The 26,390-nt window shown below is 48.9% G+C and overlaps 1 protein-coding gene across 1 annotated transcript; it reads right to left on the bottom strand.

Annotated features, from left to right (window-relative positions):
- Window positions 1-1,631: 1,631 nt before the first annotated feature.
- Window positions 1,632-3,297, bottom strand: LOC109575278 (myeloid-associated differentiation marker-like). Its single transcript, XM_019983271.2, has one exon. It carries the CDS (start codon window positions 3,295-3,297, stop codon window positions 2,368-2,370), a length of 930 nt encoding a protein of 309 aa, XP_019838830.2. The 3' UTR covers window positions 1,632-2,367.
- Between the last annotated feature and the right edge of the window lie 23,093 nt (window positions 3,298-26,390).

A 26,390-nucleotide genomic window follows, 5' to 3' on the forward strand; every position in this document is an offset into this window, starting at 1 on the left:
CTCTGGACCAACTGTCTTACTAGTGTGTCAGCTCCAGGAAATGATTCCCTCCTGTTGCTTCTTCCCATATCCAGAGTCACACTATTACAATCAGTGATCTTAGAATTATACATCAGGTCAATCGTTTCAAGTCAGTTAATCATTAGTTTTTTCAGGGGCTCAATAACACATGGTGAAAGCAAGAAACAAGAATCTTGTCAAACAGGAAGAATAGAAGTAATAAAGAAGTGACATTAATAAGGTCATTTGTAAGCAGTAGTATTTTCTAAGGAGTTACATGGCTGGGCCCAGAACAGAAATATTGATCTTTATGGTGGAGCAGGTATTTCTGCCCTTGTGAAGGTAGGTTTTATACACAATGCAAATACACAATGCACACCAGAGGGGAGGGAGAAGGTTCAAATGGGCAGAGAAAATATTTATGTTTAAATTTTTCTTGTCTTGTCTTAAAATAGCAAGTCTTTTTCATTGCTTCTTAAGTTTTACCGGCCATGGAAACTGCCTCTTGGGAGCCCTCCCCCTCCACCGCACCTGCCTGTGGGTGAAGATCCCAGGCTTCCTCCCAGCACAGGACTGAGGGGCAGCAGCGGGGGTCCTTCCCTGCCCCTCTCCCACAGCTCTGCTTGCCGGGTCCCTCTGGGCCTGGTGACACCAGGATGCTGGGCTCTGAGGCTTTGCATTTGAGAGGAAGAGAGGAAGAGGTCTTTCGGTGCCTTCCCAGTCACCAGTTCCTGTAAACAAACTGCTACTGGCCTCAGTGCAGTGGAACCCATGGGCACATATACAGGTACACACAGAGACACACAAACACCCACTGAGCCTGCACACAGACACACACCCTTAAAGAGAGGCGTCCAGGTGCTTTCCTGGCCCCTTTAAGGGTTCAGGCACAGGAAGCCGGCACTGGGGTGGGCCTAACCTCTTGTGTCCCAGGCTGGGCCACCTGTGACCCAGGGTCTCGTCCAGGTGTAGGTGGGGCATCAGTGGAAGGGGCTCCACGAAACCCAGGTTTGGGTGAGGGTGGAAATTGGATAGGATCCTTCTGAGCCCTAGGCAAATTTGGGGCAATTGGAATATTTGGATTTTGTGGAAGTTTTTCTTTGTTTTCCTTCATCTTTATATTGAAATTGAAAAAGAGACTATAAATGTGGGAGGGGGTACAAGTCTTTCTCTGTGATTGAGAAAGAGACAATGTGATTGAGCAGAGACAATGATGGACACGAAAAGCTCTGTGGAGTTTTTCTAAACTATATGTATTTACATAGACCACATTATGCTTCAGCATATGTGTGTGCACCACACACCCAAGCCATGCAGTTTCTATGACAATGACATCAGCATTGTCAATGCTGTCAAATGCTACCCCCTCAAACTGCCCACTGAAGAAAATTTGAAAAGAAACTTTCCCCTTTACAAATAGGGTCACCTACTAATTTTTGCTGTCTTGATCAGAAAAAAGAAAAGAATAGGAAAAAAGAATAGCAAGCTCACATCCCCTTTAAGGCTGGCAGGACCATGCTCTTCTCCCTGCAGAGACAGGACCTACTGCTTTGATCACGGAGGCAGGAGGGCTGTATTACCGTCCCTCACCAACACTGCAGACAGGTGTCTGCAAGACCTTGTGGTTTTTTCCTAGATCCTTTTTAGTTTGCCCAGAGAGGAGCTGAACTGGTTAAGACACTTCTGTTAAGACACCCTCTAGGCAGCAGATAATTAGTAAGCCTGGGAAAATTCTCCAGTCAATCTCTGGTGGGGTTGTGCAACAGGTTGGGTCTCAATCTAAGGTCTCTGCTTCAAATTTCCTGCCCACTGACATTATTGACCTCTAGAGATTTTATTTAACTTAAAGGGGAAGTGCATTGTACAGCCCCCTCCACTAACAGAAATGAGGACCTACCTACCCCCAACACTCATACACCCCCCATAAACACACCAACTATTACCCACAGCGGGACAGACACGCTTTGGCAATGAGACCCCTCTGGAGGCCCAGGGTGTGAACAGCTGCACAGAGGGCTGTGTGCTGTGGAGTCCGCACCTTAGGAGGCGGGAGGGGCGGTGGACAGAGAAGGAAGGAGTCTCAGGTCCTGATGGATCAGAAGAAGGAAATTGGGGAGAGGTGGTCAGGACACAGGAGGCAAGAAAACCAGAAAAGGGCCAAAAAGCAGAAAATGTAGAAAAAATGAGAGAAGCAAAAGAGAATGTGGGCAACCACACAAGACAGGAAGGAGACATTGCAGAAGGAGAAAAGGAACAGAAAAGAGAGTGAGATGCATGGGGAAGGATGTGAGGAGGGAGAGAGGGAGCCAGGGAGAGGGCATCAGAGGATGTCAGAGCTCAGTGAGGATACCTCCTGTGAGCAGAGGATCAGGAGTCTCCAGGCTGGTCCTCAGTCTCGATAGAGACCCGGTGGGCCCAGTACCCCAGCTCAGCCACGTAAACCAGCAAGTTGATGGCTGTCAGGACGGCCACAGCCAGGCGCTGGTCCCAGGTGCACATGAGGCCATCAACGCAGCTCACATCGCTGGACCGCTGGGGCAGCCCGCCCAACTCCTCATAGAACTGGTAGAGCGGCCAGAGGACAAGAGCACTGATGTAGAGGAGGACAGAGAACACGGTGAGCACAAGTTGGCAAATGGAGAAGGGGATGGGCAGCCTGTCCTCCCATTTGCCCAGATTCAACAGGATGGTTACTGCTTCTGAGATGAAGCAGATCGTGTACACAGCCACGCACCACACCAGGGCCGGCTGGTGCAGGTATAGGGAGGTGTTGCTGAGGAAGGCAAAGATGACACCAGCAACGAAGGTCTCCGGCACGTTCAGCAGGCTGGGCACGGTGTGCAGGTAGCAGGGGATCTCCTTGAGCTTGTAGAAGTTCCACATGCCTGCCATTTCTATGGCATAAAGCACTGACGCGATGCAGGAGAATGCAGTGGCAGTGACGGCCCGGTCCCACTCAGGGCCATAAGGCAGGAACTGGACGTAGGTGACGGAGCAGATGATGGAGGCTGAGAGGCAGATGAGGGCGGCGTAGCAGGCGAAGGTGACGGGAAAGTTGTACCAGTAGAAAGGAAAGCAAGGCTGGAGATCGTTTAACTCAATTATGACTATGAATAGGGTCACAATGAAACAGATGCACCAGAAGGACATGAACCAGTTACCTATGTCCCCTCTCAAAATGCCCATGTCAGCCACCAAGGAGAATGCCACGCAGGTGGACAAGAGCTGCGGCACGCGGAGGAACCAGAACACTCTGTTCACGTAGTGCTGGTATGGCAGTGTCGCCCTGGTGGGCATGGTGTTATGAATGTCTGGCAAGTCACAGTCACTGGTCTGGCAGTGGTCTTCACTGAGGATGCACCAAAGAAAGATCCAGATCCAGAGGATCAGACGCCGACAAACAGCTCCGGGCTCTGTGACGGCTGAGGCTCAGCATCTGTGGAGATGGAACCAATGGCCTCAGACAATCAGGTAACAGCACAGCTGCTCCAGAATGACTCCCCCCACCCATCACCCTTGGCCTTGTCAGGAGACTTGTCTTATCCAAAGCCTCACAGCTGGGTGTGGTCTAGCCTCAAACCACGAACACTCTGGGTCTCTATATGTGCCATTATCTATGGAGACACAGAGACGGATAGTCCTTATCTTTAATCCCAACCCTTCAAGTCTCTCAAAATTGTTTGGTAACAAAATTTGACCCAAAGAGACATGAGACAAATTATGATCTTTTTTTATTTTACTCAATGTGACTGTTCAAAAGTTCAGCTGCCAAAACACTAATGTGTATGATTACAAGGTGCTTTGAGACCCCAGTGGGGTGTGATGTCATGTAGAGTAGATGTACTATGTCACCTGTATGGAGCTGAAAATTCTGAATTCTAGAGAATATCTGACCCCAAGTGTTTCAGAAAAGGGAATATGGAGTGTCCTTTTGACTAATCCCATTTTACAGATGAGAAAACTAAGGTAGGGGAATTAAGTCCTTCCCTAAGATGGCATGACCATGAAGTTGGAACCCCAGATAAATATACCAAAGCCATGGGCATGAACTCTTTGCTCTACAGCACACATGGCAGAAATCCCCTTAGGTGGAGCCCAGGACCAAAGCCTAGAACACACCTTCAGGGCCAAAGCCTCCTTCCACAGCAACCTGAAAATACATGAATCCTGGCCTCTCCTCCCTGCAGCCATCACTAGAAGATGCTGCCATGTGAGGGGACACAGCCCCACCCGGAGGAGGGCAGCTTCAGAAGTGAACAGGGAGGAGCCATGGAGTGAGAGCAAGGCCATGGGGACAGGATGAAATGGGAAGTAGGGACTATTGTGACTCCCCTCCCCAATTTTGCTTTCACATGTGACTCTTTTGCATTGGGTCAGGGGACCCCAACCTAGCATGATTCCAAGGTGGAGCATCATGGAGGAACCAAGGAACGAAATGTTAAAATGCCAGCTTTTTAAGCTCCAAAGCAGCCATCCACGTGCAAATCTAATCCTTTTAAGGGCAGAAGCTGAGAGAGGAGGCCCCTGCAGGACCTGTGGGAGGGGCCAGCCCTGAGGATGCATCCAGGACTGGGGTGGGGGACCGGGGGCAGAGTGGAGATGACTGGGGGGATCCCAGGGTCCCAGGGGCCCTGAGGCAGCCCAGTAGGGGTCTTCTGACCCAGAAGGGATGCAGGCATGGAGCCAACGTTCCCATGGAGGAGGGGCCTGGACTGGAACTGACACAGGAGAACAGGGGCCTGAAGGGGTTTCAGGGCTGTGACAAGGACACCTGGCCAGAGTGGTAAGGACCCTGGAGACCATGGAATTGCCCAGGTCACCTGCCCAAGACAGTCCCGCCAGCCAGGGCTGCAGTCCTGCTCACACAGGGGCTCCTCCAGGGTCCAGTCTTGGGGGAGTGAGGCCCCTCCCAGCCCGCCCCCTCCTCAGGGACCCCTGCCCTGTTTCCTAAGGACTATTTGCTGAGAGGTCCCCAGGGCTGAAGGGCCAGCACCCTGAGCCCCAGCCAGCCTCCTGCCATCAGGGGCCTTATCGCCTTTGCTGATAATAAACCCTGGGACAAGCTGAGGCTGGAAAGAGAAACACAGAGCAAACCTGAGAACCTCCCTGGACTCACAAAGCTCCTTGAGCCCCAGTTGTCAGTGGAGCCCTGGAGCCTGTGGGCCTCCCAGTGGGCACTGCTGAGGTTGGGGACGGGCACTGAGGTGAGGAAGGCTGGGGTGTCGTGCCTTCTGTACCCCAGTTTGTCCTCATCAACCTCCAGGAACTGAAGAGAGAGTTCCATAAAGAAGGTTGAGTGTTGAAGAATTGATGCTTTCAAACTGTGGTGTTGAGAAGACTCTTGAGATTCCCTTGGACAGCAAGGAGATCAAGCCAGTCAATCCAAAGGAAATCAACTCTGAATATTCATTGGAAGGACTGACGCTGAAGCTGAAGCTACCATACTTTGATCACCTGATACAAAGAGACAACTCACTGTAAAAGACCCTGATTCTGGGAAGAATTGAGGGCAGGAGGAGAAGAGGGCAACAGAGGATAAGATGGTTGGTTGGCATCGTGACTCAATAGACATGACTTTGAGCAAACTCCGGCAGATAGTGAAGGACAGGGAAGCCTGGCATGCTGCAGTCCAAGGGGTCACAAAGAGTCGGATACCACTGAGTGACTGAACAACAACAACAACTTTGCATACAAGTTAAATAAGCTGGCTGACAATATACAGCCTTGACGGTACTCCTTTCCCTATTTTGAACCAGTCAGTTGTTCAATGTCTGCTTTTTTGCTTCTTGATATGTAAACAAATTTCTCAGGAGACAGATAAGGTGGTCTGATATTCCCATTTCTTTAAGAATTTTCCACAGTTTATAGTGATCCACACAGTCAAAGACTTTCTCGAGTCAGTGAAGCAGAAGTAGATTTTTTTAGAATTCCCTTGCTTTTTCTATGATCCAACAGATGTTGGCAATTTGATCTCTGATTCCTCTGCCTTTTCTAAACCAGCTGTACATCTGGAAGTTCTCGGTTCACGTATTGCTGAAACCTAGACTGGAGGATTTTGAGCATAACCTTGCTAGCATGTGAATTGAGCACAATGGTACTGTAGTTTGAACACTTTCTGGCATTGCCCTTCTTTGATACTGGAATGAAAACTGCTCTTTTCCAGTCCTGTGGCCACTGCTAAATTTTCCAAATTTGCTGCCACACTGCGTGCAGCAATTTTACAGCATCATCTTTTAGGATTTGAAATACCTCAGCTGGAATTTCATCACCTCCACTAGCTTTGTTCATAGTAATGCTTCCTGGAGAAGGCAATGGCACCCCGTTCCAGTACTCTTGCCTGCAAAATCCCATGGACGGAGGGGCCTGGTAGGCTGCAGTCCATGAGGTCGCTAAGAGTCAGACACAACTGAGCAACTTCTCTTTGACTTTTCACTTTCATGCATTGGAGAAGGAAATGGCAACCCACTCCAGTGTTCTTTCCTGGAGAATCCCAGGGACGGCCGAGCCTGGTGGGCTGCCGTCTATGGGGTCACACAGAGTCGGACAAGACTGAAGCGACTTAGCAGCAGCAGCAGCAGCAGCAGCAGCAGCAGCAGCAGCAATGCTTCCTAAGGCCCACTTGACTTTGCATTCCACAATGTCTGGCTCAAGGTGAGTGCCCATCATGGTTATCTGGGTCATGAAGATCTTTTTGTATAGTTCTTCTGTGTATTCTTGCCACTTCTTCTTAATATCTTCTGCTTCTGTTAGGTCCATACCATTTCTGTCCTTTATCGAGCTCATCTTTGCATGAAATGTTCCCTTGGTATCTCTAATTTTCTTGGAGAGATCTTTAGTCTTTCCCATTCTATTGTTCCTCTAGTTCTTGAGAATATGACTATCCTAGAAATACACATGCACGTACCCTCAGATGTTGCATTCAGTTGCAGGGCTCTTGTAGACTTCCTAGAACCCATCCCAGGACGTCAGGGCTCAGGGTTGAAAGCCTCCTTGGAAGAGTAAGTCAGGTGGCTCCTGTTCCACATTTCCCTCAGGTGTGGGTGATCACAGTCCTGGGCTCATACTCAGCACTCCCCATTGTAGTTCCCGCACAAATGCCAGAGGTCTCCAAACAGACAACCCAGTCCTCTGGAGCAGTGGTCCCCAAACTCTTTGGCACCAGGGACCTGTTTCATGGAAGACGATTTTTCCCTGGAAGGGGGTATGGGGAATGGTTTGGGGATGATTCAAGTGCATTATGTTTATTGTGCACTTGGCTTCTCTTACTATTACACAGTGATATATAATGAAATATGAAATGATTTTACAGCTCACCATAACGCAGAATCAGTGGGAGTCCTGAGCTTATTTTCCTGCAACTACACAGCTCTATCTGGGGGTTATGGGAGACAGTGGCAGCCAGTCTCTAGTGCTAGCATCACTGCCTCAGCTCCACCTCAGACTACCAGGCATTAGATTCTTATAAGGAGCACGAAGCTAGATCCTCCCAGAGGCAGAGATGACTGAGCAACGTTTATGAGAGGGAGAGACAGAGACTCACAGAAAGAGATACAGAGTCTGGCAGGGACAAACATTCACAGCATTGGGCACCTCATGAAGCATTTAAGACTCAGTAGGAAACCACTGTTGAGATGTAACCAGGGGACTAACATTCACTTACAGAGAAGCCTCTGGGATTTTCACTCAGGAAATTGGCCCCATGACGAGGTTGCAAAAGTGAGAGACCCTGAGCTCAAACTTGCAGGCAGAACAGACCCACAAAAGCCCCAGGTGGAGGCAGGCATGTGCTGGGGGCTGGGACCTGGGAACTCACTGGGGCAGAAAGGCTCAGAGAGCAGGCTGGATGCTAGAAGCTGTGTCGACTCAGGGTCAGCAGATGTTTATGAAGCACCTGCTCTATACCCAGCTGGACAAATACTGAGGATCCGGGTGAGCAAGGTGCGGTCCGTCCTTGAGAAACTCTTTATTGAAAGGAGGGTGGCCTGTGACCTGACCATCAGCACATCAGTGGGGTGTGTCCACAGAGGGAGAGCAGGTGTTCTGAGCAGGGATGGAGGGCAGGAAACAAGCAGGACACCAGGTCTGAGTGGAGGGTGAAGGGTGTGTCTTAGTGGAGGAGGCAGGAGATGGGGGCCAGGGAGATGAGAACCCAACCCCAGTCTGAGGGATGGGGGACAGCTTGTCTGGGAGCAGGAATGTTCAGGAGGAGGGAGATGGGCCTGAGTTTGGGCCCCTCTGCAGGGCTTGTGGCACCAGGGACCCAGGACAGAGTGTCAGCTCCTGGCCTCAATGAAGAGCCCTGTTCTCAACATGCTGAGCAAGGAGCACTCTAGAAACATCTCTGTCCCCGTTCCCCGGTCCCTGGGCTCCTGTAGGAATTGCTCCAGCCCCCCTGGGTCTGAGGCCAAGCCTGCAGCACCCCGCCCCCACCCAGCCGATGGGAGCCCCTGGAGGGCACACCTGGCCTCAGGATCTGGATTCCTTGCCTGGGCCTGCCTGGGCCCCGGGCTCATGGGTGAAACAAGGCCTGCTCCAGACACCTGCCGAGTCCAGGGTCTCAGGGGCCTGGGAGACTCACCCCTGACCCACTGCAGCCCTGGACTCAGGAAGTGAGCAGGGAAGGCCCGAGTTCCATGGCGTCTGAATTCAGTCCCAGTCCCCTCTCTGTCCTGTGTCTGCAGGACAGCGTGCTGGGACACAACTCGGTGGAGGATGCCAGGGCAGCCATGGAGCTCTACTGCTTCTCCAGGAGGATTGAGAGCAGTGAGGGGTGCCCTCCTAGTGGTATCAACCCCTCCCCAAGCCCTTCATCTCTTCAGGAAAAAATCTTTATTGCTTTTGTAAAATGCATTTTTAGTGGTAAAATGGACCTATATTTTCTCTACTCCTTAAGATCCTCCTCTTTTTCTTTCTTCTCTCTGGGTGTCAGTGGACACCACCCAGCATTGAGAGGGCAAGGAACACTTGAACTGGGACAGGGGCAAGTGTCAAATTTCTTAACATCATGAATCCTGTGATTCCAGGATGAAATCCTTGTGACTTAATTAATACTCCACCTCACTTTCCTTTTCCAACTCCATCTATGCCCAGGAGGGAGGCATTATTTCCTGAGGGTGACACCCAGCTCAGAGTGCCATTTGTCACATCTTGAAGTTGCTGCCCCAGCACTGGGGAGCTTCCAGGCAAAGGTACAGCAGAAGGGATGGGTGCCCCCGCTGGTGACCTTCAGCACCTCATTCCTGCTCTTGTTTGTAAAATGAGGAAGCAGAGGTGGTGGACTCTGGAGTCTGAGAGAACTAGGTTGGAATTCTGATTCTGTCCTTTAGTAGCTGTGCGACAAAGGTGAGTTACTTAACCTCTCTGTGCTTCAGTTTTTCTGTCTGTAAAGCAGAGAATTCTAACAATTCACTGGGCTGTTCTGAGATGTTACATGCAAACCATTGAGCACCATGCATGTCATAGCTCAAGCTACCACTAAACGTCAATATCTGGTGATTATTCTCTGCACAGTCCACTGACCTAGCAGAGAGCAGCTGTCCTGTGCTGCAGAGCCTGGCCTCTAAAGGAAGAGCGTGCATAGTATATGTAAGGAAGTGTCCATACCAGAGCAGTGACCCACATTAGGATCAGCTGCATGTTGCTATTTAGATCTGCGCCTAGGTCCTTCTTCAGCTCCAAGGAGCCAGAATCCCTGGGGGTGGGGAGTGAGGCAGACGAGTGGGGGTGCGGTGGCCTCTGTTGATCTTCACATATGTTTCCGATGCCTAACACCCTGGAATGCCCTGTGGAGCTTTCTCAGAACTCTGGTACCTGAGCACTGCGTTCTCATACTGGACCAGGATCAGCATCACCTGGGGGGCTGCTGGGCCCCATCCCAGAGTTTCTGACTCAGCAGGTCTGGGATGGAACCCAGGAATCTGCATTCCCAGTAACTTCCTGTTGATGTTCTGCTGCTGGTCCGAGGACCACACTTTGAGAAGCACTGTCCACATCAGGCAACCGTGATGTGCAGCCACGGATGAACCCCTGGTCTAAGAGCTGAGCACCTCCAGGGCGACTCCTGTCACTGGTCCGGCCTTGCCCCTGCCATCCCCCTGGGCTGCCTGTTCATGCAGAGAGAGGACACAGCCCTGTACGACGTGTCCCAAATAGCCCACTGCAGGGATGAGGGGCTCCAGGTAAGGTTAAAAATCCAAGGATTACAAAGCCAGGCCCATCTGACAGCAATGCCAGTGCTTTTCATTCAGACAGCTTTATAATGGCAGTTTTCCCATTCCCAGCTATGACACCTGGGAACCAGTGTGAGAGGGCAGGGAGGTGCAGCTTGACTTCTCAGAGGTCTCTGCTGGAGGCGGCTGTGTGTCTGGTTGTGGAGCGGCCACCAGGTGGAGTCCTTGGACCATCTCTCCCCCAGGCTGACTTGCATGGAGAACTAGCCTGAGGGACACTCTGGCAGGAGGCATGAGGGGCTGGATCTCCAACTTGTTTAGGGGGCGGCTCCAGGGACCTCTAGATGCCCTCTCTCAGCCAATGAGCTGAGGTTGGGAGAGGCCTGGGGCAGTGTTGCAGCCTGCTGTGAAAGGCGACCCCAGGATTCCTGCCTCTCAGCCCAGGTTCCTTCCAGGGTTTCAGGCTTTCTTGGAAGGAGAGGAACTAGGATTCCCAGAGGAAGAGCTTTCAAATCTCTAACCCTGCTTTCTGCTTCTGGCTCAGTGCAGGGTCAGTTACACTTGGCAGGTGCCAATCAGCCCAGATGCTGGTGTCTGTGAAAAACCATTGCCCTCTGTTCCCAGGTGCTGGAGCCCCAGGGACGCTTGTTGGGATCCTGTTTAGGGCCCTGAGCTGGTCCCTCACTCAAAACTGAGCATCTTCACCTCTTGATGTCCTCCTATCCCCAGGGATTAGGGCTGAGGTAGAGGGACAGAGGTGCAGACACCGCCCTGCCAGCCAATCCCAGCTCTTCACCCCTGGGGTCCTCAGTGGAGGCTGGAGTTTTTCCACTTGACGGACCCCCACCCAGGACCCTCCTTCGGCAGGAGGAGCTCAGGCTGAGGAGGAGCTGGCATTCCTAGTGGTTCAGTCTAACTGCACCGGGACTCACTGGAGTCTATAGAAAAGAGGGGTGGATTTGTAATAAGAACTCTTTCTATGTGACTAGCATCTACCCTCTAAGGGAAGGAAAGGCTGGAAGACAGTCACCATGGCTGGGGCTCCCCTGCTGTTTGGAAGCCCCAGGAGCCTTGCCCTAGGTGCAGCCTCAGGTAGGGAGGACCTGGTGGGCAGAGACTGGACCTGACAGGCCCTGCTCAGTGGTTCCCAGGCTGGGAGGTCCTGAGCTCTAGCCCTGCTGAGTTCCTGATGTGTAGACTGGGGATAATAATCAACTCTCCCAAGTTAGTGTGAGGGTCAGAGATGATGATGTGAGGGGCCAGGGGCAGAGCGGGCCTGGTGAAAGGCAGCCTTGAACAAAGTCGCACCTGTGATCCTTCCATCCCCTCACCTGCACTCCTGCCATTAGCTTCTAGCTGCTTCCTCTATTTCCATTCTTTCCCTCAATGTCTGCTTGTGCTGAACTCAAACTGAGATAACTTTGAAGGCTTCTCTTTGCTGCCTTGGGATGAAGCACAAACTTTAAAGTATCACCTCCAAAGCCCTATAAACTCACACCCCTTTCTTCTTCTCCAGCCTCATCACCTCCCTCCCTCCAGCCACTGAGAACTTCTTCCAGTTCCTCTTGGTCACCTCAGGGCCTTTCCCTGCACATGTCTATGTGCTCCTCAACCCTGAACTGAGACCAAAGCTCACCCTGGCACACAGTCATCCTGGGCTCAGTCTATGCTACTCTAAGCCTCAGTTTCCTCATCCAGAAAGTGCAGTTAATAGCACCTGCTTTTAGACATGAAGGCTTTTGATTACACCATGAAGAGAACATTTCTGGAATCCTAAGCAGAGAAGAGCTGTACTAGAAGGACGCTGGATAACTTGGAGAATCACTGGGAAGGGACCAGCCTGAGATCAGGCAGAGACCAAGAAGGTGGGAGTTGGGCAGCCAAGGGCAGCTGGTCCAGGCACCTTGGCCATTGGAAGCCACGCTGAATGCTACTGCAGGCCCCGCAGAAGGGATTCTGATCTGTCCTTGTATCTGTGTGTCACCTGCTCCTTAGGTGTGCCCCAGTTGTGGAGCAGTTCAAATATTTATCTGGCCTTTTAAGTTTCTTACTGAGGGTGAGGCCCAATCTCTCACTGAGACTCACAGAAGGAGGACATCCTCAAATATAGTGGGGAGTTCAGGTTCAACGAATCTGTGCAGGGAGGTGTCTGTCACACAAGGCCACAGGGCAGTTGGGAAGATTAAAATGAGATAACACGCAAATCAGTGATTCTCAAACATTTCCCCTAAAGGCAGAAGAAATGGAATGGATCCTGGTCAGGAGATCCAAGCTGAAGCCTGAGGCTTCAGTCTTATGCTGTATACAGTCAGCAGGTATCTGTCATTTGCCAGGGCCTCAGCATGGGGACTACAACAATGAACAAAGGACATGATATCCCTACTCAGTGGATCTGTATTCCAGGGTTTATCTTGGAAACCTCTTATTTTCCTTGAAAGTGAATGCAGAATTTTCCCTTCCATTTTGTAACAGGACCATAATGCTAATAATACACCCATAACATGTCAGGCATATTTCAGTACAAAAGTTATGAATGAACTGGTTCCTGCGCTGCCCTATTTGCTTGAAGATACAGAAAACGGTGTCTTCAAGTGCCTATATTTCAGCAAGTTATGGTTGATACTCCTCCTCTGGGTGATGGGGGAGAAACTGGGTCCTGTGGGAGAGGGGGCAGAGTGTAAGAGAGATGATGGAGGGACTGGCCCCCTGATAGCCTCTGCAGGCTCTAGGAACAGAATATTCTGGAAGTGCCTCCTTCTCCCTGAAACATCAGAAAGAACCACACTCCCTTTATTTTTAGAAATTTGAATAAGGAGTGGTCCCACACTAACAATAAGAGTATTACTGGGGGCAGTGGTCTGGGCTGATGGGCAGCTGGCCCCGGCTCAGCATGGACACGGACCACTGCAGTCACCAGGTGACCTGAGGGATGGCGTGCTACGGGCAGCAGTGGGCAGCCAAGAGCCCAGAGGGCGGGGGGGCTGCAGCTGGGACCAGGGAAGTGACTTCCCTTGACAGTAGTGCTGAGAGGGTGTCATTGGCCCTAAGGCTTGTCAGGGTCAATGTAGGGAGGGGAGGAGGCCTGAGGGACCCCCCACACCATGAGCAGCCTGGTGGCCCAGATGGGTGCTTTGGAGGAAATGTGTTACATGATAAAACTTACTCTCCTTCCAGGCAAAGCACTGGAGGGATTTATGGAAAGAGATGCTGGTTGGAGTGGGGGTGAGGGGCTAGGCTTGAACTGAGCTCCTCCTCCTCACATCTTCACCCCTGGTCAGAAGCAGACCCAGAAAAGACCAACGGAAGCAAATCCTCACGCTCCCAGCCTGGCTTCAGAAGAGACCTCAGGTGACAGCTCACAGGTTCTGTCGGCTGAGAAAGGGGCCCTGAGGACTTGGGCCACAGCAGGGCTGCTGTGGACACAACAGTTACAAGAGGTCGTATGTGTCGTGCTCACTGCAGGTTGAGTTCTGCTCCGATTCATTTGCTCCTCCCAGCAGCCCCTGAACTGTGCACTCAGTGTCTCCATTTTCCAGGCACAGAGAGGTCAACTGGCCAAGATCACAGGGGTTTAGGTGGCAGAGCTGGATTTGAATCCAGTCATGTGGGTTTAGGATCTTAAATTCTCCTTGGCATTCACCTTGCAACTTATACCCAGAGGAAGAGAGTAGCCAATATTTTTTTTGTAACAGCTGTCTTTTTGGTAAGACTTATTACCTCTAAGTCTTTTGGTAAGACTTGTCTACCTCAACTGACTTATTACCTCTGTTTCATTTTATCTTCAGGGAGATTATTCTTGTCATCCCCATTTTATAGATGATGAGACTGTAATTTAAACAAAGTCACACAGTTACTCCCTGACAGAGCCTGGATTTGAATACAGGTCTATCTCTCTGCAAAACTCAGCAGGTAATAGAATCTCAGGAAATGCAGAGCCCCTTCCCTGTTCTCTTGAATCCAGGAAATCATCTCCTGGCTCCTGGTGTCTTGCTCTGACCGCAGTGCTCCACCTAGAGGTCCTGCAACAGCCAGACCACTTCCTGTTGGAAAGCCAGTCAGAAAACACCAGAGAATGTTGAGATCCTAGGCAGGGGCTGTGTGTGTGTGTGTGTGTGTGTGTGTGTGTGTGTGTGTGTGCACGCTCAGTCGTGTCTGATTATTTGCAACCCCATGGACTGTAGCCTACCAGGCTCCTCTGTCCATGGGATTCTCCAGGCAAGAATATTGGAGTGGGTTGCCATTTCCTTCTCCAAGGCAGGGGCTAATGGAGCATAACTATTCTCTTTCCACCCACCAGCCTCTCCACAGGGACCTTTGAGAGGAGCCAGCCTCACAGACAAGGGCTGCATGGATTGGCAGCCATCACTGCTGCCCCCACAAGGGTGGACAGGCAGGTGCCTGAGGCTGCAGGAGAGAAGGGTTCCTCTTCTCTCCACTCAAAGTTGGATTGAGGAAGTCATTGCCACGATTTTCCAAGAAAAGCCAGAGAATGGGAACATCTGTGCCCCAAGGTCTGTTCTGGATGTATCTCAGAACACAGTCTGGGGGAGCATCATCTGGAAACACCCTGCATGGAGGAGGCCAGAGGAGCCAGCGTAGGGCCGCTGTCCTGGGAGACAGGGAGCCCAGGCCAGGCAGCAGAGAGCAAGAGAAGGGCCTGAGGCTTGGGCACCAGAGGGCTTCTCCATCAACTGTTTCTGCTAAAGGGCCGGGGGAGGCCCTGGGGATCCAATAGGTGGGCTTCAGGGCCACAGCTCCCCCTCTCCAGACCCCTGGACCCAAGGCACCTCCCTCCCCTCTGCCTTTGGAGACAGGCCCATGCAGGCATCGCTCAGCTCCTTCCCCAGCCTGTCCATCAAGGCTGCAGGGAACATGCAGACCGTTTGCCAACCATCCCTCTTCTGACCTTCCTTCTCCACTTGGTCTATTTCTCAAACTGAAATATTGTTTTCTTAAAGGTAATTTACTTACATGTTTCAAAATCAAATTGCTCTAAAAAGCCACATATTGAGAAACCTCCCGTCCACATGTGGCTCCATGCCCTCTCCCCTCAGCTGCCCTCTCTCATCAGTGCCAGGTAGTGGCTGCTCCATTGCGCTCATGGGAGCCCTTCCTGTGCTCCATGATACAGAGCAAATACATGCAGATTTATTTTCTATTTCTCCCACTCTCTTTACATTAAAAAAGGATATAATATGTTGTTCTTTATCTTACTATTTTTACTTAGGGTATATTGAACATTTTTCTTTATCATTATTTTGAAAGCATCATCATTTTTCCCAGTTGTATAGTATTCCCTCTTCTGTCTACACCTTGGTTTATTAACCAGCATCATAAACATGACCATATGAGTTGTTTCCAATCTTTCCAACCTTATTTTCAATTGAGATCTTGAGTAGGATCTTGATTCTCACCAGGCTGCTGTAGTTAGAAAAAGTGGTGGGTGAGGCCAATACCCTATTTTCAACTCCCATCACCTCACCTCACCAGAAACCATGATTTTAGCCCAATCTGCTTATTTTATCAATGGGAAACTGAGACTCAGATCAGGGACAAGACTCATCTGTTATATGGTGGTGGAACTAGAACTAAAAACAAGATTTCTTGGATTCTGCTCTCCATACTCCTCATGGTTCATCCCTAAGGAAACCAGCCCACAGCGGTGGGGCCACTGGACTGGAGGCAGGACCAATGTGGCTGTGAACCCAGACGTGGACCCCAGATCTGCCTCTCTCTTACTCTGGGATTCTACTAAGCCATCAAGGAAGTCTGGGGAGGTTTATGCATGCTTCCTTTCCTTGATGAAAAATGAATCATTAGTCTATCTAAGAAAGAAGTAGAATTTTTATTTGAGTTCAGCCGTAAAGAATCCACCTGCCCATGCGGAGGGTGCAGGTTCAATCCCGGGGTCGGGAAGATCCCCTAGAGAAGGAAATGGCAACCCACTCCAGTATTCTTGCCCGGAAAATCCCATGAACAGAGGAACTTGGCGGGCCACAGTTCATGGGGTTGTATAAGTTGGACATGACTGAGCGAGTAAACAACAACAATGAGGAATATGACCTGAACAACAATCTTTCTAGAAGCTATGAAACTGTTCTGAAGAGGTAAGGGGAGAGGCCAGCATGTATGTGACTTCAGGGAAGGGGCACACGCAACCAAGCACGTAGTTTTGGTGGAATGTTTCCGCTCTTCATGAGGAATAGCTCCCCTACTTAACAGTTTTAGTGCTTTTCTAGGTATGGGAAGATGCAAGAAACTGGGATCATAAAAATTTCTCTTGAAAAACTCTTGCTATCTGAGGTCCAGTTTTATAGATCACAGTGTTTCATCCTGATGTTCGAGCTAAATTCCTTCCAGGGTAGATTGTAGGTCAGTGACTGTGGTGGCTAATTACTCGATTCTTGTAGAACGGGGTGGTGGGCCACATTTTTTATTTCACAGTCTTCTCCTTTTTGGTCTTAATTTTAACCAGAGTTTGGGAGGCATTTTGTGGCCATTTTGTCACAGGTCACTAGGAATGTCTATTCCTGGTCACTTAAGGTGCTATTACTCATCCAGTCTTGGTAACAGTAGCCTTAATCCTCTGGACCACCTGTCTTACTAGACTGTCAGCTCCAGGAAATGGTTCCTTCCTATTGCTTCTTCCCATATCTAGAGTCACACTATTACTATCATGGATCTTAGCAAGTATACAATCAGGTCAATCATTTCAGGTCAACATTATTTTTTACCAGAAGGTCAATCACACATTTGTTAGTGCAAGAAGCAATAATCTTGTAAAATAGGCAGAATACAAATAATACATCTATGACATTAAAAGATCATAAATTGTGTTAATCTTCTGAGGAGTTATATGCCTGGGGCCAAAAGAAGGAAAGTTCATCTTTATGGTTGAGCGGGTATTTCTGCCCCCAGAGAGGTTGGTTAACACATACTGCAGATGCATAATGCTCACTGGGAGGGAGGAGGCTCAAATGGGCAGAGGAAATTTTATGTTGAAATTTTTCTTGCCTTGTTTTATAATATGAACTTTTTTAGTCCTTCTTAAGATTTCCCCACGATGGGGATCACCTACTGGGAGCCCTTCCCATTCACCCCACCTGCCACTGGGTGAAGATCAAATGGCTTCCTGGCAGTATAGGAGTGAGTGGCAGCCGCGGGGGTTGGGGTGGGGGGGGTGGGAGGGGAGAGCAGTCCTTCCCCTGCCCCTCCCCCACAGCTCTGCTTGCCTGGCTCCTCTGGCCCTGGTGACATAAAGGATGCTGGGCTCTGAGGCTTTGTATCTTAGAGTAAGAGAGGAAGAAGGCTTGGGGTGACTTCACAGCCACCAGTTATTTAAAGGGCTGCTGGTCTTAATGCATGCCTGCCCATTGACATGGACAAGCACACACAGTCGTATGCACGCACCTTTAGAGAGAGGCATCTAGGGGCTGGCAGGGCCCCTTTAAGACCTAGGCGGCTTCTGACTTCTAGTCAAATTTAGGCAGTTAGGACCTGTGGACTTTGATGGTTTTGTTTTCATTTTATCTTTATATTGAGGTTTTTAAAAAAGAACATTGTGGATGTGGAAGAAAGGACAAGATTTCTCTCTATGGTTGACAGCAAGGACTGATGGGGATCAGAAACTCTAGGTAGTTAAAAGAAACCATACATATTTTTTTCTACATTTATACAGATCACTTTATGCCTGATTCTCAGAGAAGCAGAAAGCAGTGGCAAAAAGCCACTGACATGCAGAAACACATGTGTGTGTGCACCACACACTCAAGTACTGCAATTTGTTTGACTACAGCAGCTGAAATCGCCAGTCAACCCACCTTCCCCAGAAAAATAGAAAAGAAATTTCATCTTTAAGAACAGGTCCATTCAGTCAATTTTGTCCTCATGACCAGGAAAAGAAAAGAAAAAAATCCTAGGCAGGCTAACATCACCTTTAAGGCTGCAATGGCCATGATCTTCTCCCTGCAGAGACAGGACCTGCTATTTAGATCACTGAGGCAGGAGGGCCACACCACTGCCCCCCATCAACACTACAGACAGGTGTCTTCAAGACTCTAGGATTCTTTACCAGCTCCTACTTTGATTCCCCAAGAGTAGCTGAGATGGGGAGGCATTCAACCTTTGCTTCCTTTAAGATAGCCTCTGCAGGCAGTGGATTTTAAGTAAGCCTGGAAAATTTTTGGAGCCAACGTCAGGCAGGGTTGAACACCAGCCTAGGGATCAGGGTCTCTGCTTCAAGACTTCCACCCACTGGAAATTACTGACCTCCAGAGATTTTTTTTTTAACTTAATGGGGAGGCACAGTGTATACTCCCTCCCCCGGGAAAAAGAGGGCCCAATGCTTAGCTACCCGCCCCACCCCCAAACTCATCACACATATATCAGGGAATAGGCATGTTTTGGCAATGAGGTCCCTCCAGAGGCCCAGGGTATGAACAGCTGCACAGAGGGCTATGTGCTGTGGAGTCAGCACTTTAAGAGGTGGGAGGGGGTGGTGGGCAGAGAAGGAAGGAGTCTCAGGTCCTGATGGATAGGAAGAAGGAAGATGGGGAGAGGTGACCAGGACATAGGAGATGAGAAATCCAATGAAGATCAGAAAAAAAAGCAAAAAGCAGAAAATGTAGAAAAGATGAGAGCAGCAAGAGAAAGATGCAAAACAGGATACTGGCAACCATACAAACAGGAAGAAGACAGAGCAGAAAGAGGGAAGGAAACAGAAAAGAGAGTGAGATGAATGGGGAAGGATGTGAAGAGGGTGAGAGGGAGCCAGGAAGAGGACATCAGGAGACCACAGATCTCTGTAAAGACACCAGATGGGACCAAACAGAATCTGGAGCACTGGGGACATCCTCAGACTCTACAGAAACCTGATGGGCCCAGTACACCAGTTCGGCCACATAAACCAACAGGTTGATGAATGTCAGGATGGCCACAGCCAGTCCCCGGTCCAAGCTGCAAATGGTGTAGGTGAGCTCATTGCTGCAGTTCACAACCCTGGACTGCTGGGGCTAGCCCCCGAATTCCTCATCCAACTGGTAAAGCTGCCAGAGGATCAGAGCACTAAAGTAGAGGAGAATGTAAAACAGAGTGAGTACAACAAGCTGGAAAATGAGGTACAGGATGGGCAACGGGTATTCCCATTCAGCCAGCTTCAGCAGGAGGGCCATGGCTCCCAGGATGAAGCAGATGGAGTACATGGCCACACACTACTCCAGGGCCAGCTGGTGCAGGTCCAGGGAGGTGTTGCTAATGAAGATGAAGATGACACAGGCCACGAAGGTCTCCAGCACCTTCAGCAGGCCTGGCATGGTGTGCACACAGCAGGTGATATCATCCAGCTTGCAGCTGTTCTACATGAAGGCCACATCCATGACATAAAACACATACACGAAGCTGGAGAATGCAGTGGTGGTGATGGTCTGGTCCCAGTAAGGACCACAGGCAGGAACTGGATGAGTGAAATGGAGTAGATGATGGAGGCTGAGAGGCAGATGCGGGAGGCATAGCAGGCATAGGTGACAGGGAGATTGTACCAGAAGAAAGGAAAGCTGGATGGGAGCCTACATAGCTCTACGATGGGGATGATGAGGGTCACAGTGAAAGAGAAGCACCAACTGAACATGGACCAGTTACCTATGTCCCTGTTCTCAACGCCCATGTTGACCACCAGTAAGAAGACCACACAGGTGGAGAGAGCTGTGGCAGGCTGGGGAGGCAGCACGCCTGGGCCCAGCCGTCCAGGTCTGGGGATGTCCACCTGGTGGACATAGCGCTGTGATGGTCAGGCAGATCACAGCCACTGCTATAGCAGTGGTCACTGAAAACCCACCAAAGAAAGATCCAGCTCTGGAGGGGGAATAAGTCACATGCCTGGAAAAGGCTCAGGGCCCTATGATGGCTGAGGCTCAGGATCTGTGGAGTTAGAATCAGTGACTCAGACGGTCAGGTAACAACACAGCTGCTCCAGAATGGTTGTCTCCACCCACCACCCTTGGCCTTGTCAGGAGACCTGTCTTATCCCAAAACTCATAGCTGGGTTGAATCTGGCCTCAAACTATGAATATTTTGGATTGCTCTGACTGTGTGTCATTATCTACAGAGGCACAGGGTAGGACGGTTGTTATCTGCAATGCTAACCCTTCAAGTCTCTCAAAATTGAAAGCAAAATTAAAAAAAAATTATTTGGTAACAAAATTTGACCTGAACAGACTTTTTACTTAGTGTGAATGTTCAAAAGTTCAGTTGATTAGCTGAGATTAAGGGAAAAAAAAAAAAGTTCATCAAAAGTTCAGTTGAGAATATACTAGTATGTTTGTTTACAAGGTGCTTTCAGACTCCAGGGGGGTGTTGTTATGTCATACGGAGTAGGTACACCATGTCACCAGTCTGAAGCTGAAAAATTATGAGTTCTGGCCCTTATCTGACCCCAAGAGTTTCAAAAAACAGACTGTGGATTGTACTGCTAAACCATTTTACATATGAGACAACTAAGGCTGGGGGATGTTGAGTCCTGCCCCAAGGCCACAGGTGCAAGATAAAGGCCAGAAGCGTAGCCGACACCCCAGGTCGCCTCAGAAGCTGACTGAACCCCTTTGTCACCATGGCCAAAAGACTCCAAGATCATCACCAGCAGGCTTTCTGACCCCAAATGAGGCAAAAAAAGCCCACCCTGGTAGTCACCCTATAGCACCCTAACCAGTCGCCTAACACCAACTTTCCAGCAGGAATTTTCTTGTCTTGAGGCTATAAAAACTGGCTACTGTCGAAAACTGTCAACTCTCCCTGGTCTGTCAGGTCAGCCTGCTGTGCTTGCAGCGCCCAATTTGTTATCTCTGCTCTTTCTTTTTAATAAACTCACTTCCTTCTGAAATGCTCTGTGTCCAGAAATTCTTTTCCAATCTGCACTTAGACTGCCTCAACAGGGATCTTAAGTGCCGTCCTTAAGGTTGAAAGGCTAGGAAGTGGGAACCCAGATAAAAATGCCAAGCTGTGTGTGTGAACACTTCACTCTACAGCCCACGTGTCAGCAAGGCCCGTGGGTGGGAGCCCAGGACCAAGCCTCAGGGCTCTGGGACACAGGACATGCCTTCAGGGCCACGGCCTCCTTCCACAGCAAACTAAGACACAGTGTCCTGGCCTGTCCTCCCTGCAGCATCACTAGAAGGAGCTGCCATCTGAGGGGATGCAGCCCCACCCGGAGGAGGGCAGCCTCAGGGGTGAACAGGGAGGAGCCCTGGGGTGAGAGCAAGGCTGTGGGGACAAGATGACGTGGGAAGTAGGGACTGCTGTGAATCCCCTCCACCCAGTTTTGCCTTCACATGTGACTCTTCCGCATTAGGGAAGGGAGACCCCCACCCAGCATAACTCCAAGGAGGAGTGTCCTGGAGGAACCACAGAACACATTTAGAGCACGAAATTTTTGCACTTGTTTTATATCCCTGGATATGTTCCAGTGTCTCCTGGTTTATTGTCTATGGGAACTTGATTAGAATTTGTATCCTGCTGTACTTTGCCAACAAAGGTCTGTCTGGTCAAGGCTATGGTTTTTCCAGTGGTCATGCATGGATGTGAGAGTTGGACTGTGAAGAAGGCTGAGCGCCGAAGAATTGATGCTTTTGAACTGTGGTGCTGGAGAAGACTCCTGAGAGTCCCTTGGACTGCAAGGAGATCCAACCAGTCCATTCTGAAGGAGATCAGCCCTGGGATTTCTTTGGAGGGAATGATGCTAAAGCTGAAACTCCAGTACTTTGGCCACCTCATGCAAAGAGTTGACTCATTGGAAAAGACTCTGATGCTGGGAGGGATTGGGGGCAGGAGGAGAGGGGACGACAGAAGATGAGATGGCTGGATGGCATCACTGACTCGATGGACGTGAGTCTGAGTGAACTCTGGGAGTTGGTGATGGACAGGGAGGCCTGGCGTGCTGCGATTCATGAGGCTGCAAAGAGCCGGACATGACTGAGTGACTGAACTCAACTGAACTGAACTGTTGTGTGAAAATTGAATAAATCTTAATTATGTTGAATGGTTCATAGCGCTTTTCAGGTCTACTATACTTTTCTGCATTTTCATTCTATTAATTTTTGGGAGTTTGCTATTAAAACTCTAACTAAAAATTGTAATTTATCTACTTAAAAAGTAATTGAAATATATAGTGGATATTACATACATACCTGTATTACATATACATATGTAACTTTGTTCTGTATTTTGCAAGTCTACTGTAAATGTGTTATCATATTTTCACAATTTAAAAAATTTAAAAAATAAATTAGCATAATGTTTGGCTTCTAATCTCCATAACTGCCATCCAGGTGCAGTCTGGAAAGATCTAGGAGTACTCCTACCTGAGTGAGGATTTTCCTGGCCTGGGAGACTGGTTAGCAGCTTCAAAGCTGGGAAGAAGGGATTGGAAATGAACAAGGATGCTCCATCTGATGCTGATGGGGAGCATTTAGATTCATTTAATCGCACAGAGGAACCAGAGATCGAAATGCCAACATCCGCTGGATCATCGAAAAAGCATGAGAGTTCCAGAAAAACATCTATTTCTGCTTTATTGACTATGCCAAAGCCTTTGACTGTGTGGATCACAATAAACTGTGGAAAATTCTTCAAAAGATGGGAATATCAGATCACCTGACCTGACTCTTGAGAAACCTATATGCAGGTCAGGAAGCAACAGTTAGAACTGGGCATGGAACAACAGACTGGTTCCAAATAGGACAAGGAGTACGTCTGTATACTGGCTGTATACTATCACCCTGCTTATTTAACTTATATGCAGAGTACATCATGAGAAACGTTGGGCTGGAGGAAGCACAAGCTGGAATCAAGATTGCTGGGAGAAGTATCAATAACCTCAGATATGCAGATGACACCACCCTTATGGCAGAAAGTGAAGAGGAACTAAAAAGCCTCTTGATGCAAGTGAAAGAGGAGAGTGAAAAACTTGGCTTAAAGCTCAACATTCAGAAAACGAAGATCATGGCATCTGGTCCCATCACTTCATGGGAAATAGATGGGGAAACAGTGGAAACAGTGGCAGACTTAATTTTTGGGGGCTCCAAAATCACTGCAGATGGTGATTGCAGCCATGAAATTAAAAGACACTTACTCCTTGGAAGGAAAGTTATGACCAACCTAGACAGCATATTCAAAAGCAGAGACATTACTTTGGAAACAAAGGTCCGTCTAGTCAAGGCTATGGTTTTTTCCAGTGGTCATGTATGGATGTGAGAGTTGGACTGTGAAGAAAGCTGAGCGCTGAAGCATTGATGCTTTTGAACTGTGGTGTTGGAGAAGACTCTTGAGAGTCCCCTGGACTGCAAGGAGATCCAACCAGTCCATTCTAAAAGAGATCAGTCCTGGGTGTTCTTCGGAAGGACTGATGCTAAAGCTGAAACTCCAACACTTTGGTCACCTCATGTGAAGAGCTGACTCATTGGAAAAGACTCTGATGCTGGGAGGGATTGGGGGCAGGAGGAAAAGGGGATGACAGAGGATGAGATGGCTGGATGGCATCACCGACTGAATGGACATGAGTTTGAGTGAACTCTGGGAGTTGGTGATGGACATGGAGGCCTGGCGTGCTGTGATTCTTGGGGTTGCAAATAGTCGGACATGACTGAGTGACTGAACTGAACTGAACTGAATCACACAGAGGGAGAGCTTGGAGGAGAGGCATGGGGGTTCCTGCTGGGTGGGATAAGGCATGTGCCCTCTCTGGCTTCAGTTCCCCCACCTGGAAATCAGCAGCTTTACCTGGGTCTTCCAGCAGCCCCTCTGCCACTCTAATCTTTGAGTGTGGCATGGTGCCCCCTTCAGAGCCCAGCCTGGATGTGGCTGAACCTTGCCTGCCCAGCAGCCAAGCATGTGGACTGGAAGACGGTGAGCCAGAAGGGTCATGGCTTGGACAGAGGAAGGAAGGAGGAGGTGCCGGAAGGACAGAGAAGAAGGAGGGGAGATGGACACTCAGAGGGACAAGGAGTCTGTGGGGTGTGGAGGAAACTGGCAAGTTACTTTACAGAGCCTCCATTTTCACATGTGTGCAATGGGCTGAATACCTACTATACAAACAAACTATACAAAGTTGTATCCGACTCTTTGTGATCCCATGGACTGTAGCCTACCAGGCTCCTCCGTCCATGGGATTTTCCAGGCAAGAGTAATGGAGTGGGTTGCCATTTCCTTCTCCAGGGGATCTTCCCAACCCAGGGATGGAACCCGGGTCTCCCGCATTGCAGGCAGACGCTTTACCCTCTAAGCCACCAGGGAAGCCCCTATATATCAGTTAAATGAATGAAACTATGTGAAGGGCTCCTCAGAGGGCCTGGCACGTGGCACCCTGGATCCATACAACCTACCTGTTCCCCTCCCCCTGAAAGAAAACCCAGAAGTCCCTGGCTCCACTTTGGACATAAGCACACGCAAGCTTGATTTGCTCCAGACCAGAGGCTGCACACTTGTACGTCCTGGATGTGATCTGCCTGTGTGTTTGGTTTTTCCTTCGCAGTGCTTTCAGGAAGAGATGTGTCGGATCAGCTGTGTTTCTTCCTCAAGTGTTTGGTAGATGCACAGTGTTTTCATCTCACATGAAAATCCAGATTTCTAGCTCTTTTAGCTCTTCTAGCTCATAAGATCAGCTGCTATGCCTTTTACTCTATATTATTCTTGATCCTCATCTTTGTTTGGTTTTCTATATTTTTCTTCTCCTCATGTATAATTGACAAAGTAGGATTATGATCATCTCACACGTGCCCAGTTTCTCCTTTTTGGTGTGGCCAGGCTTCCTGCCTGCTCATAGAAGCGTCCACCCCTCCATCCAGGGAGCATCCATGTTCTCAACCTCATGTACAGCCTTCAACACATTTCACATATGTACATGTGTGTAGGGCACACATATAGATATTTTCAATTTTATAAACTTGAGACCGTATCATCACACAGCATCTAGCTTTTCCATCACCCCTGACAGGTGCAGCTGGTCCTCTCCAGGGACCCTAGTCCTCTCCATCTCCTTTACTCATTTCCTTCCCTCCTGGCTCCTGTGGGCATTTGGACTGAACACCCTTCTCTGTGATGATCTCTGTGGTGATCAGTGAGCCTCCTGTGAGCCTCAGACACTAGGATCACAGGACATGACAAGTGGTCCTGGGATCCATGTGATCTCCCTTCTCTAGGGCAGAAGGTCAGCAAGTTTTTCTGGAAACTTTTTAAAACTATAACAAAGATTTTATTTTTTATCTCTAGTAACTGGAATGTAGAAAGAAGTTATACAACTTAATAATAGACAACCCAGTTGAATATCAACTAAACTTCCTAAGATGTTTTAGTTATCTTACTGATTTAAACGTGATAATTTTTAATAATTTCTTTAGATACCATGGGACTCTAAAATTTTTAATTTGGTATTTTACCCTCTAAGCCTTGCTTCAAGGCATTATAAGTCTATGAGAATGGCTACTATTTTACAAAAATGAAATTCATATAAGAGATAAATGATTTAGATGCAGTGAATCCACCTAATCAGTACTTGTGCTCTTTTGGAAAAATGTATAAATTGTGTAAATCAATAGTTGGAAAAGTGAAAGTTAATATAAGAAATAGATCATTAAATTCAAATGGCACAGTTTGATTGCAAAAAATAGGCCAAAATATTTTGCAAAGACAGATACGGGAATAGTGTTAGTTGCTCAACCGTGTCTGACTCTAAGCAACTCCATGGACTGTAGCCCACCAGGCTCCATGAGATTGGTTCATGGGATTCTTTACACACAAATCCTGAAGGACGAGCCCCAGACAGAGTGACAAGTTCTGTGGCTTCTCTTTCTTATGTTAGATGTCAGGGTCTGGTCTGAGAAATTCATCTCTCTGGGCAGAGTGCATGGAACAACCAGGAAGCCATGAACTTTATAATCAAATAGTCATGAGTTCAAGTTCTGACCCTACCACTTAACACTGTGCTTAAGTTTGACTATCTGCTGTCCATGGGATTCTCCAGACAAGAATACTGCAGTCTGTAGCCATTCCCTCCTCCAGGGGATCTTTCCAACTGTTCTTTCAAAAAATGTCTGAGATTTTTGAGAAGGGTAATTATTTAATTTTTAAAATAAAGTTTCATAGGACTCCCCGATGGTTGGCTCAATGGTTAAGACTCTGCACTTCCAATGCAGGGGGCACAAGTTCTACCCCTGGTTTGGGAATTAAGATCCCACA

Source organism: Bos indicus, chromosome 21, assembly GCF_029378745.1.
Source record: "Bos indicus isolate NIAB-ARS_2022 breed Sahiwal x Tharparkar chromosome 21, NIAB-ARS_B.indTharparkar_mat_pri_1.0, whole genome shotgun sequence".
Lineage (NCBI taxonomy): Eukaryota > Metazoa > Chordata > Mammalia > Artiodactyla > Bovidae > Bos > Bos indicus.